The 14,930-nt window shown below is 35.2% G+C and overlaps 1 protein-coding gene across 1 annotated transcript in view; it reads left to right on the forward strand.

Moving 5' to 3' along the window:
• Positions 1 to 2,454: 2,454 nt before the first annotated feature.
• LOC106136570 (glutamate receptor ionotropic, kainate 2) overlaps positions 2,455 to 14,930 on the forward strand; it is a 34,429-nt gene continuing 21,953 nt past the window's right edge. Inside the window, exons 1-2 of the mRNA XM_060953231.1 lie at positions 2,455 to 2,534; positions 12,990 to 13,102. Of these exons, the coding sequence (XP_060809214.1) occupies positions 13,030 to 13,102 (73 nt within the window). The 5' untranslated portion in view covers positions 2,455 to 2,534; positions 12,990 to 13,029. The remainder of the gene's footprint in view (positions 2,535 to 12,989; positions 13,103 to 14,930) is intronic.

Consider the following 14,930-nt stretch of genomic DNA (forward strand, 5'->3'; position numbering starts at 1 on the left):
CTGCCAACTCCTTAATGTTGAAATTCTTGTAAAAAGTAATAACAATGAATGTGAAAAAGTATCGTGTATTTCATGGTAACAATAAGGAAAGGATTAATATTTTTTTTTGTAATGAAATACGAAAGAACAGTTATTAAAGCTATCCAAGTAACCGTGATCTTTAAGACTTGACTGTTGGCTCTGATTACCCCGTAAAGTTTAAGGACGTGGTATTTGTGTGTATTAACTGTAAAAACTTTCATCTCTCTTTCTCTCTCTCTCTACTAAATTTATTATTGGAGCACAATAACTACTTATAAATTAACTTTATACGATAGCACTATATTACATTTAATTAAGTACATTTACTGTCTGTAAGGTTATTTATACTAAATATAATGTAAAAAAGCTAACAATAAAATAAATTTTGTTAAATACTTATTCACAGCAGAAATCACGCGAAAACGCACAAACAGGAATACTTCTTAACCAAAACTCTCTCATTTACATAACCAATGAACCCACAGCAAAATGTAGGTGCTTAATTAAAAATACCAACTTTTAATGTAAGCAATAAAAACAAATTGTATAATTTGTGTTTTATTATGTGGCAACATTGTTAGTTAGGGATGTGGTAAATAAGGAATAAATGTAACGATAATTATTTTCCTATGTATTGCTAATATTACAAGATAAACCTTCGTGAGGAAAACTTCATAATTCGCTATGTGGGTATTTCCACTCGGATACTGAGTGATTATAAATCCTCTTTGGATGGTATACCTTCTTCCTACTATGTCTGTGCGTGTCGTTCCAGGCCTTTTAGAATACCATCACTTTATCCCTTATTCCTGTGGTTATCTTATGAGGCGATTTTGTATTAGGTAGGTAGATACTCTTAAGTATTCACCATATGAAAATTCTGCTTCGTATTTACGTTCTTCTGTTCTATTCGAGTTACTCTCCTCTTAGTTATTCAATGGTTGACTGGAAGATATCCCTAAAATAAGTCCGCCTAAATAAGTCCGCCTTTGTATATTTTGTCTTACCAATTTACTGTATTCTTGTGTTCATACATAAATATAATCATGCCTATCCCTTGCGTGGTAGACAGAGCCAACAGTCTTGAATAGACTGTAAGGCCACGTTCAGCTGCTTGGCTTAATGATAGAGATTAAAATAGTGACAGGTTGCAAAAGTATAAAAGCCTATACCTTAGTCAGCTTTTACGACATCAATGGGTATGAGACGGAGTGATATGTACAATAAAGATATTACAAACAATAAAAATACTGGTGATGCGTTGTGTAGTTTGACATCTCGGCTCACAATTCCATATCTCGACGGGTTGTTTAAAGTAAATGGAACAAAAGCTTAAGGAAAATTGAGACTAAGTTTGGTACCTAAAAAAGAAGTTAGTGAACGCCTGCGGCTCTACCAGTACCGCCCGTAAAAATACCGTTATTTTCGGGTCCTGTGAGTATTTTGATAGATCCTTTTTTAGTTCACCACTACACCACAATGGAATCTACATGCGAAATCTTGACCTAAGTGTTTGGTATGTGCGTTGCTAGTCTCTTCTTTATTTTATTTTTTATCGACAATGTACAAGAAATGAAAAAAAAGCATGTCGGTTTTGAAAAAGTAACGCTTCATGCTAATTATTGAGTTAATTAAGCCTTTGAGTAGTTTTACGCTAAACTAACTATACAAAATAACTTTTTATAATGTGATATACATTTATATTTTGTACAATAAAGTTTAAATAAATAAATAGACAGTAGGTACCTGAGTCTTAAAATTTGATACCTAACCAATAACCTTGTTTATTCTGGCGTATTATGAGTGATACTAAGAGGAGGCCCATTGTTATAGGATAAGCCTAAATTTACAAGCAGCAGCTTTTTCTAAGTTTATAAGAATGAAGATGTACTAACTTACTTTAATAATATAGACGAATATCACTTAACATTAAAATGTGTTAATTACAAAGTTTGTTTTTACTCTGCACACCTATCTATTCATTCATATCCATTTTTTTTTACATTTACACACAACAGAATGTTACAAAAAAAAATAATAAACTAAAAAATAAAAAAAATAATATAATAAACGTGTTCCATTTTATTTTTGATAAAAAATCTCAATCGTACGCTCTAGCCAGAGCCACAACCCTCGGATCGGGGTTGGGGGTGGAAAATCCACCCTCCAATACTTGCCAATCTAATAGCGACCTTTTTCTGTTACATTTCAGTTCACATTACTAAGATAAACCTGAAAATCTACTCATCCATACATATACATTCATGAAATAATCAGTAGCGAACCGAATCGTCTACAGACAGACATTACAACCGTTTTTGTAGTGATTATAATCGGTTTTCAATTACCAAAACTCTACTGCGCGATAAAAATAACCTAACATGTTATTTAGGACAAATTTTTGAGTGATTTTTATTATTTTTCCGTGTGTTTTATCATGTTTGTGGATGGAATATCTAAGCAAATGTTTGATGAGATCCAAGAATAATGACCGTGCATCAAAGGTATTGATGGTAAGTCGAGAACTGAATGTATAATGTTACAGGCCTTTCTTTGGTTTGAGAACATCCATTGTTTTTAATGACTATGTAGTGAGTGCATGTGTAATTATGCAGACTGACAGCTCTAAAATAAAAAAGCTATGTTTTTTTTATTTACGGTTTACGTTCAGGCAATTGTTGTAGGTATTAATTTTGATAATAAGTATTTACAGCAAGAATTGTAATAAAGTACCTACTTACTATTTTGTTTAAATTATTAATCATGGCATAACGTAACGCATGACATAAAAACTAACGAATAAATTCTATCAGGAAAAAAAATATTGAAAAAAAAAAACACTTAATATGTGTTTTGTATATGAAAAAACAAAAATTAATAAATTAACATTAGGAACATAATTTTTACATTTTATTAAAAATTCATGTAAGAATTAGGTATTAAAATGAAATATATATATTTTTAATCATAATTGTTCCTTTATATGTACCTACAACCAATTAATTATTGTTACAAGCGTTATTTTCTTTATAATCGATGTTAGTAATATCGATCGACATGTTTAAAAGACAACACTAGAATCTCTTAATTAGTTTGTTTCTTATAACAACAACTTAACAAGTTTTATAAACAAGGCTACTTACCTGTTTGTACCTACGTTCTTACTTCATGTTATAAATATTTTATAAATACATTAATAAAATTCGCGCCAATTAGGAGTTTGTCGTGACATATTAAATAAGTATGTTAGTATTGTTTTATTGTTTACTAGCTGACCCGCGCAACTTCGTTTGCGTGTATCCCGCTACTTCGACAAATACAGTCAACGCACCAACACATATTGGATACTAATTTTCAATTCACAATAACTTCTGTTTCCCTTAACCGCGTTTAAAATATTAAAATGTTTTTTGGTTTCTGTGACTCTTCTTTGATCGCCCCCCCTATCAGTTTTTGGAAAAAATATTTAAGTAATGTACAGATTTTTTTTTGTCTTATATGTATAGATCAAAGTCGTAGTACCTACTTTTTAATATTATTTATTTTTTATGTACCGTTTTTTTATATTTTTTGTTTTTTTTTATGTACTTACCTACTTTTGTTATATACATCTAACTATTATTTTCTTGCTGCCGCCGACGCGCTATTTACAGGGACGCTGCCCCCGCCGCCGCGGCCGGCCCGTACCGTGCCGCAATACTAATATCGTGATATCTCCTAAACTATATGTCTAAATAACACACTGTAAACTGCAAAAATAATCTAAATTAAATGCTCGTGATGATGAACTTACTTATTTTGATAAGGATATATGTATTATTGGTTATATCACCAGTTAAACATCACCCAACGAATTAAATGTTTTTTTAATACAGAAAAGTAGTTTTTGTGACTTAAATAAAAAAGCTGGATATATGTCATCGCGGACTTTTTTGTAGAACTAATAAAGACCAATGTTTTTGCTATACATTGTTCTTACTTGTATCCAACGGTATAAGCGGCGCACGCACAAATGCAATCTTCAATTAGATTTTTTTTCTGACTTCTTGGACATAAATCGCTATAACTCAGCTAATATAGTTTCAATGTATTTCAATTATATATAAAAAACCTGTCGGAGAAAATACTCTTTCTATTAGTGAAAACCGCATCAAAATCCGTTGCGTAGTTTTAAAGTTTTATGCATACGAAGGGACTACAGACAAAATGGGCGACTTTGTTTTATACTATGTATTTATTGTTTATTTATATAATCATGTATGGCAATGTATAGAGACGCTTTATTAAAAAAAAACATTGTTTTATAATTTTTATTGTTGTTTAGCTTTTTTGGAATCCTTTGCTTAAATTTTCATACACATAAAAAATGTCTATTAGGTAGGTAGATTTTTTTTTCTTCAATTTCCTATCTAGCAATAAAACTGCTAAATCTGACAGTAGGTATTAATTAACAACTAATCAAAAATTTATATTATTATTATTTATATTATTTAATGAAGTCCACGGGGACAAAGTCTCGGACACAATAATAAAGAGAAAAGATTCGTATTGTAACGAATAAACTTAAAAACTACCTAATACCTCCGCTGCATGGCAGGTTTATATCGCGCGGAAAAATATCGCTGTTTCACTTTTTATTATAACTTGAAACGGGAGAGTGATAGTTTTTCACGCGATAAATACGGCGTCGCGCGTGCAATGTTACTGCGACTGTGTGACTGGACTGATTTTCACGAAATTTGGCGTGTATATAGAATAGACCTTCGTAAGTCACATAGGCTAGGTATATTTTTTTTTCTGGAATTTCCCACGAGAGGAGGTCCCGCGCAAAAGCTAGTATAAGATAATCACATTGTTACACCGTTTGACCTTTCGGTCACCCAAAACGCCGAAACTGTTACGAAGCCTTATAGTTACGGTGTAATGTTACACCGATTTCGTGGACAGACTGATATCGAACGTCCTCACACGTTACGGGGTAGACAGGGCCAATTGTGACAAAACTCAAAGGCGTTTAATTCTTTATTATTTTTTAATTTTTAAATTAGCTTTATATCGGTGTATCGAATTTGTGTTACGAGATACTAACCTAACGATACTATCCTACTGTCTAATATTATAAATGCGAAAGTTTGTATGTCAGGAGGTCAGTATGGATGTTTGTTACTCTTTCACGCAAAAACTACTGAACCGATTATGATGAAATTTGGTATGTAGGTAGCTGAAGACCCAGAACAACATATAGGCCCGGAGTTCCCGCGGGATTGATTCCAGACTGACGAAGTCGCGGGCGGCCTTAAAGAACCTGGCCATAAAGTGATAGTTAATTTCTCTTAACGCCCTGACCGGGATTCGAACCCGGGACCTACTGTGGAACTTCAAAGGTAGATAGATAAGTACTCGTAGTAAATCGCTTGAAAGAAGACTCACATGTTTCTAAACCCCTTAGTCGCCTTTTACAACATCCATGGGCAAGAGATGGAGTGGTCCTTTTTTTTTTTACTGGTGCTGCGAACCACACGGCACTGCCGGGAACCACACGGCACTGTTTCATAAGACACTTAAATCTTTTTTGTTTTTGAAGTGAAGTGCGGTTCACTTTCTTAAGAAGGTTTAACGAACCTTCCTAAGGAAGATTAAATAACTTTATTTTTGAGTTCCCAACTTCCGAATCCCTTGAAATGGGATTTTGGAGTCGGGGTCTCCACAAAATCCATATCTTTCTCATGGATATCGTAAAATGCGACTAGAGGAAAGGCTAATAAACTTGAGATTCTTCGTGGGCGATGGGATAGCGAACTGTCACTATTTGAATCTCATTTCTACTATAAAGTCCAGCTGACCGTGGCCTATCAGTCTTCTCAACACTATTGGCTGTGTCTACCCCGTAAGGGATATAGACGTATTTAGACATGTATGTACAAAGTGCCGTGTGGTTCTCGGCACCAATAAAAAAAAAAGAGTAGGACCACTCCTCTTTCCCATTGATGTCGTGAAGGGCGACTAAGGGATATACTTATTGGGATTCATCGTTTAGGCGATGGGCTAACAATTTGTCACTATTTGAGTCTCAATTCTATCATCAAGAGAAAAAGTCGAACGCGCCCTTTACAAGACTGTTGACTCTGTCTAACCCGCAAGGGATATAGACGTGACTATATGTACGTGCGTACAGAACTTAACCCTGTCACAGAATACAAAGGATTATTTTCAGGCCAACGGAGCGAATAATTTGAGAATAGATTACCTTTTAGGTGAGTAATTAAAGCATTTGAATTTGACAATTGTTCCCTCAAACAGAAAAGATATTCCAGAGGTTTGCATCTATACTAATATTATAAAGCTGAAGAGTTTTTTTTGTTTGTTTGAACGCGCTAATCTCAGGAACTACTGGTTCGAATTGACAAATTATTTTTGCGTTGAATATACCATTTATCGAGGAAGGCTTTAGGCTATATAACATCACACTGCAACTATTAGGAGCAAGGAAATAATGGAATATGTGAAAAAAAACGGGGAAAATTATTCATCCTTGATGAATCATCAATGATGCCCTAAACAACTATTCCACGCGGATGAAGTCGCGGGCACAGCTAGTTGTATAATAATTTTTCGAAATAGTCCGCTTTACCAAAATGATTCTTAAATCTCCTAAGGTTTAATTCCTCCTGTGTTTATGGCGGTGTGGTTCCCGGCACCAATGAAAAAAAAAGAATAGGACCACTCCATCTCTTGCCCATGGATGTCGTAAAAGGCTACCAACGGATAGGCTTACAAACTTGGGATTCTTCTTTAGACGATGGGCTAGCAACCTGTCACTATTTGAATCTCTATTCTATCATTAAGCCAATTTTTACTGTTTTATTATATGTAGGTATAGATGATACTATTGAAATTTCAATTATTTTTGTCTTTACGAATACTCTTAACATTTTCTTCACAAGAATTCAATTAGATATCTCAACAGTTTATTTTCCTTGTTCTTGCGTTCCTTGCGTTATTTCGAAAAAGAATTTATTAATAAAATCAATACATATACCTAATAAAACAATAAAAAAAAATTTGTCTGTACATTGAGTATATTTAAAAAAAAAATTAAATAGTAACCGAGCATGAATTTGAAAAAAAAAGTCTTTCTGTTTGTATGTTTGTTGTACACGCCAATCTCCGAAACTACTGAACGGATTTAAATGAAACTTTTTTTGTCGTAGGTATAGCTCATATGCCTGGCCGACATATAGAGTATAATTTATATGGAAACTGGTACCTACTGCTGATATAGAACCATAACAACTCAGCTAAACTATAGGAAATATATAATGACGACTTAACAAAAGTTATTCAACATGATGAGCATTTACTGTTGGCGTATTAAAATCTTAGGATCTGGAACACCTGACGCAGAATCATTATACATACATACATAAGATCACGTCTTTATCCCTTGCGGGGTAGACAGAGCCAACAGTCTTGAAAAGACTGAATGGCCACGTTCAGCTATTTGGCTTAACGATAAAATTAAGATTCAACTAGTGACAGGTTGCTAGCCCATCGCCTAAAAAAGAATCTCTAGTTTGTAAGCCTATCCCTTAGTCGCCTTTTACGACATTCATGGGAAAGAGATGGAGTGGTCCTATTCTTTTTTGTATTGGTGCCGGGAACCACACGGCACATTATAGACCAGCTAAATCAACGGAATTATAGAAAAGACGTCTTGACAAAAGTTGTTCAACCTGATGCGCATTTTCTTTTGGCGAAAAAAATAATAATAAAAAGGAAGACCTGTATCATGTGATGTAGAAGCCAAAGAGACCAGCTACTCTGTAATATATACATACATACATATGACCACGTCTATATCCCTTGCGGGGTAGAAAGAGCCAATAGTCTTGAAAAGACTGAATGGCCACGTTCAGCTGTTTGGCTTAATGATATAATTGAGATTCAAATAGTGACATCGCCTAAAAAAGAATACCAAGTTTGTAAGCCTATCCCTTAGTCGCCTTTTACGGCATCCATGGGAAAGAGATGGAGAGGTCCTATTCTTTTTTTTTTGTATTAGTGCCGGGAACCACACGGTGTAATAACTGGTTGTTGAGTAAATTTAATAATCTTAACCTCTGTATTTCCAATAACACGCAAACGGAGTCGCGGGCGTAAAATAGTTGATTTAAATAAAAAAAGACAGAAATTCTTTTAAGCGTCTGTTTATACGTTCACTAGGAATGTCTTCATTCCGATTCCGCTAAAAGAATTTAATTAATAGAAATGAAATGGAAATACTGGTTAAGTGCGAGTTGTGGTCGCTCAGGAAAGGTTCAGTATTAAATTTATTACTATTTTTATATTTGTGAAGGTATAACACTTTTGTTGTATTTATTAACTAATTCCATCATAAAGCCAAATAGCTGAACGTGGCCTATCAGTCTTTTCAAGACTGTTGGCTCTGTCTACCCCGCAAGGGATATAGACGTGATTATATATGTATTAATTACTAGCTGTGCCCGCGACTTCGTCCGCGTGGAATAGTTATTTTGGGCATCATTGAAGCCCTCAAGGGTGAATAATTTTCCCCGTTTTTTTCACATATTCCATTATTTCTTCGCTCGTTATAGTTGCAGCGTGATGATATATCCTTAGTCGCTTTTTACGAAGTTCATGGGAAAGATATGAAGTAGTTCTATTCAAAAGTGTCGGAAACCACACAGCACATAGTTACTAACCTATGCTCTTACGGTAAGGGAAAACATCGTGAGGAAACCTGCACATTCAGGCAACTGGATGTGTAACCATGATCCAATACGTGTTAGGTTTCAAAGGTTGCGGAGGTCTGACGGGAGTTGCTTCGTGTAAAAACCTGACTCTCCCAATCCAGGGTCCGTGGTCAAAGGCACACCCCGGGCTCCTCTCCAGAGTGGTGAGGATGCAAGCGGGACTAAAGCCAGGAGAATGAAGAATTTCCATAAGAAATAATTAGATTTCCATAAGAAATTTTAATCGGTTTTGCCGTGTGGTTCCCGGCACCAATACAAAAAAGAATAGGACCACTCCATCTCTTCCCCATGGATGTCGTAAAAGGCGACAAAGGGATAGGCTTACAAACTTGGGATTATTTTTTAGGCGATGGGCTTGCAACCTGTCACTATTTGAATCTCAATTCTATCATTTAGCCAAACAGCTGAACGTGGCCATTCAGTCTTTTCAAGACTATTGGCTCTTTCTACCCCGCAAGGGATATACTCGTACACGTGTCCGTATGTATGTATGTAATTTAAATCGGACGAAAATAATGGAACGATATTGCATCAAATTATTTCAGTTCCCTAATTTTAATAACATTAAGAAAGTTTGAATGGAGGACATATTTATGTAAATTAACATAAGATTGACCAACTTTTTGATTTCATTCTGACTGATTCATGCTTTGCCTGATTCAGAAAGGGCGGCATCTAAATTGAGAATATCATTTTTCCAATTTGAGTAGCCTGTAGTTACATACATTTAATACATATGCTGTAAAGAATAGAATCACTCTATCTCTTTTCCATGGATATTGTAAAAGGCGACTATGGGATAGGCTTATAAACTTGATATTCTTCTTTTAGGCGCTGGGCTAGAAACCTGTCACTAATTGAATCTCAATTCTATCTTTAAGCCAAACAGCTGAACGTGGCCTTTCAGTCATTTCAAAACGATTGGCTCTGTCTACCCCGCAAGGGATGTAAACGTGACCATATGTTTGTAAAAGTTAACATACCTAGAGAATATAGAGTGCTATCATCATGTCATACTTCTCAAATTCTATAGAAGTATGTAAGCTTAAAACTAAATTGTTATCTACACGTTATAGATAAGTATATAGTGTTATTTATTATGTTAAACTAGCGACCCGCCCCGGCTTCGCACGGGTGCAAAATTATAAATGTTATTATACATAAAAACCTTCCTCATGAATCACTCTACCTGTTACAAAAAACCGCATCAAAATCCGTTGCGTAATTTTAAAGATTTAAGCATACAGACAAACAGACTAAAATACCGACTTTGTTTTATACTATGTTGTGATTAGTACCCTTAAATGAGACTGACCGCAGTCAAACTGGTAAAAACAATTTTTGCGGAATCTTGTTTTAATTTCATAATGAATATTGTGTAACAAATAAATAAATAAATAAAAATAATGTCATCATCATTTCATTCGTCCGCCTACACACATTTCAGTACAGAATTAATGTATGATTACACACCATACTGTGTGGAAATATGTCAAATAAAACGTGACACACGGGCTGTTAGATTGGACAACATGATATGGTACATACATACATACATATAGTCACGTCTATATCCCTTACGGGGTAGACAGAGCCAATAGTCCCGAAAAGACTGAATGGCCACGTTCAGCTGCTCGGCTTAATGATGGAATTGAGATCCAAATAGTGACAGGTTGCTAGCCCATCGCCTAAAAAAAGAATCACAGGAATGTAAGCCTATCCCTTAGTCGTCTTTTACGACATCCATGGGAAAGAAATGGAGTGGTCCTATTCTTTTTTGTATTGGTGCCGGGAACCACACGGCCAACACACATATATATATATATTTAAATATTTACGCATCAAGTAGATTTATTAAAAAAAAAAATATAATACTGACCACCCTTAGCATCCGTGTGTCCCGCTCCACACAAGAGGCTTTTAATATCATTTGCGTTCAGAATCGAGTCATAAACTCAGGCTGTAGCTGTTAGAGGGGTTTTTCTTTTTTTTTTTTTTTTAACACGCCCTATACCCACTCGACATAACGACAAAATTGGAACTTTACTACGCTCGCAATTTTTCACTTTTTTTTTTCGATGAGAAAATGAAAGAGGATTTTTCGCTTTTAGATTATTTTTTTTTTATGATTACTGCAAAGATTAATGGAGATTTGTTTTGGCGGCCTTTTTTATGAGCGTGGTTACTTAAACGTTACGAGTATGTAAACATAAATACATACATACATACATATAATCACGTCTATATCCCTTGCGGGGTAGACAGAGCCAACAATCTTAAAAAGACTGAGGCCACTTTTTTTTGAGGTCGCTTTTAAGATATGCTGCTAGCCCATCGCCTATGAGGAGAATCCCAAGTTTATTCGCCTATCCCTTAGTCGTCTTTTACGACATTGATGGGAAAGAGATGGCGTGGTCCTATTAGTTTTTCTATTGGTGACGGGCACCACACGGCAAATAGTATCTACTTATTAAGAGTTTATCCACACATACATACCATCACGCCTGTCTCCCATTGGGGTAGGCAGAGATTGTGGATTTTCACTCGCTACGATCCTTACATACCTCTCCCGCTTCCTCCACACTTATTATTCTTTTTTTTACATTAATATTCGACGATTACGGATACTCCTAATATCTCGCCACGATCTCTGCATACATCTTTCGCTTCATCCACATTCATAACTCTCTTCATGCAAACTACTCGGTTTCGGGTTTGACCTGACCTTTCGCGAGGACATTTTGACAACATAAATACGAAAAGTATTTACATACTAGCTATGCCCGCGACTTCGTTCGCGTGAAATAGTTATTTTGGACATCATTGAAGCCCTCAATGATAAATAATTTTCCCCGATTTTTTTTACATTCTTCATTATTTCTTCGCTTCTAATAGTTGCAGCGTGATGTTATATTGCCTAAAAAGCTTTCCTCGATAAATAGTCTATTCAAAACAAAAATAATTTTTCAATTCGAACCTGTAGTTTCTGAGATTAACGCGTTCAAACAAACAAACTCTTCAGCTTTATAATATTACTATAGATTTAACAAGACTGACAAAAAAAAAAGAGTAAAAAAGTTACATTAGTTCTTTTGCTCCACGACAAAAACTTAACACAATCAAATATACTATTAGGTCGAGTGATGGATTAGCAGCAAAAAATATTCACTTAAAGCTGTAAGGAAAATGTGTCTTTTCTGATTTATCGAGTAGAGTTAGCAGATTTTTTTTTAATATACTTGCTCCGTATTGTTACCGGCACAAATAGTTGTTGTACGCGGACAGTTTATTATATACTAGCTGTGCCCGCAACTTCGTCTGCGTGGAATAGTTATTTTGGGCATCGACGACTAAGGGATAGGCTTATAAACTTGGGATTCATTATTTTAGGCGCTGGGCTAGCAACTTGTCACTCGTTTAATCTTAATTACTACGCTTTTATTAGCTTGGGTTGTATGTATGTATGTAACGGAATCTTTGAGCTTAATTTTCACTGGTTTCTAAACGTCTGATCAACTTGGAACTTTGCACACGTATCAAGGACCGATGACAATGCAATATTTTGATAAGAGTTTCTCATTATCCTTATTAAAACTGTCAGGATTAATAAATTCATTTTTAGATAGCTCTGTCTCTCTTACTCTGCTACGAAGGCGTAGGAGAGTAAAAGAGACAGAGCTAGCACGCTAGCGATTTTTCTATTTTTTAGTTCGATTAGCAATAAAAGCGTAGTTTTTTAGTTTTTTTTATTCTATCATTAAGCCAAACAGCTGAATGTGGCCTTGAATTTTCAAGACTTCAAGAGTTCTTTAAGACTGTCGGCTCTGTCTCGGCAAGAGATATAGACGTGACTATATGTATGTACGTAAGCAGACTCAATTATATAAAAAGCAAATTACTTTTTTATATGTATAAAGGGATTTTTAATTTAATGTAAGTATTTTATCACTTCTTTTGTACTATTTAAAAATAATAAAGGTTTTAAACGTAACGTGTGTCTTTCATTTATAGGCAATGGTCTAGAAACCTGTCATTATTTTAAACTCAATTTCATCTTAAGCCAAACTGCTGAACGTTTTTTTTTTGCTTTCAGTCATTGCGAGCATCCTCTGTCTACCTCGTATAGGATAGAGACGTGATTATATATATGTATAGGAGATACATAGAAAGTAAATTTAACAATGTTGCCGGCAGGTTGCGTGGCGCGGACGAAGGCCGGTGATGTTGCGACAAAATGTTGCGCGGGTGGCGCTGGCTTGTCGTCGTGTTGAATGCTGTAGCCGCGCTATCGCCTGTTATTAAGATAGGTAAGCGACTTTTAGTTGCTTAGTGTTTCAAAAAATTTGTGATGCACTCACGTTATAATCAGATGTTATGTTGCTGGTAACTTAGAGTTGATGCCTTGTCGTCGTTTTGAATGCTGTAGCCGCGCTATCGCCTGTTATTAAGATAGGTAAGCGACTTTTAGTTGCTTAGTGTTTCAAAAAGTTTGTGATGCACTCACGTTATAATCAGATGTTTTGTTGCTGGTAACTTAGAGTTGATGCCTTGTCGTCGTTTTGAATGCTGTAGCCGCGCTGTTATTAAGATAGGTAAGCGACTTTTAGTTGCTAATTAGATCAATAATCTTCATGCTCTCACCTTATACTAATGGTTTTTGTTGCTGGAAACTTAAAGTTGCTATCTTGTCGTCGTGTTGAATGCTGTAGCCGCGCTATCGCCTGTTATTAAGATAGGTAAGCGACTTTTAGTTGCTTAGTTCTTCAAAAAATTGTGACGCTCTCACGTTATAATCGGAATTTTAAACTTGAAGTTGCTACATTGTCGCCGTGTTGAATACGATTGCCGGGCCTCGCCTGTTTATAAGACCGGTAAGCGATTTTTAGTTGCTTAGTAGTCCAATAATGTCTTCACGCATTCACCTTATAATGAGAGTTTTTATTCGTCGTTTTTAATGCTGGCACCCCGCTATCGCCTTTAATTCAGAAGGGTAAGCGACTTTTAGTTGCTTGTAAGATCAATAGTCTTACGCTCTCACCTTATATTGAGAGTTTTTGTTGCTGGAAACTTAAAGTTGCCACATTGTCGTCGTGTTTAATGCAATAACTGTGCTATCGCCTATTATTAAGATAGGTAAGCGATTTTTTTGTTAGAAGCAACTGATCATTACAGATAATAATATAGTGAGTTATAATATCTATATTTTGTTGCCGTGTGGTTCCCGGGATTTCAGAATAGTATCTTTCCTGTGGATATCGTAAAAGGCGATTAAGGGATAGGCTTACAAATTTGGGATTCTTTTTTTAGGCGATGGGCTAGCAACCTGTCACTATTTGAATCTCAATTCGGCCATAAGCCATACAGCTGAACTTGGCCTTTATCTTTTCTCAAGACTATTGGCTCTGTCTACCTGCGAAGGGCTATGATTTTATGAACTAATAGCTGTGCCCGCGACTTCGTCCGCGTGGAATAGTTATTTTGGGCATCATTGAAGCCCTCAAGGATTAATAATTTTACCCTTTTTTTCACATTTCCCATTATCTCTTCGCTCCTTATAGTTGCAGCGTGATGTTATACAGCCTTAAGCCTTCCTCGATAAATGGTCTATTAAACACAAAAATAATTTATCTGGTCTATTAAACAAACTCTTCAGCTTTATAATATTAGTATAGGTAGATGATGTAGATATGTTTTTAAGGCGATACATCATAGATTTTGGGTAATTTTCACTTGGTTTTTTCTCATAAAATATAACTTGCATCGTTTCAATATTTTAGGATATGAAAGTAAATATATTCAATTATATTTGTGGAAGATGAAAACACGATTGGAACAAAAATCCTCGATCAAAAAAATTCAGGAACACAAGTCTAGATTTCGATTATTTATCTCAAACTATAAGGATTTAAAATTTGAATTTTGTACCAAATTGAAGATCATTAAAAAATAATAGCTTCTGGAAGATGAAATTTCGATTGGATGTTTTGTTTAGACGTCATTAAACTAAATAGATGAAAAGAGGAATTAAAATTGTTGCGACAATAGTACTGGACAGTAGGGTGTTGACACTTTATCTCTGTCTCATTCCTACACGACCGGGTGGGATAAAGCGCTGTCCTTTGTAAGCGTGCCTCA

The sequence above is a fragment of the Amyelois transitella genome, chromosome 31 (assembly GCF_032362555.1).
Source record: "Amyelois transitella isolate CPQ chromosome 31, ilAmyTran1.1, whole genome shotgun sequence".
Lineage (NCBI taxonomy): Eukaryota > Metazoa > Arthropoda > Insecta > Lepidoptera > Pyralidae > Amyelois > Amyelois transitella.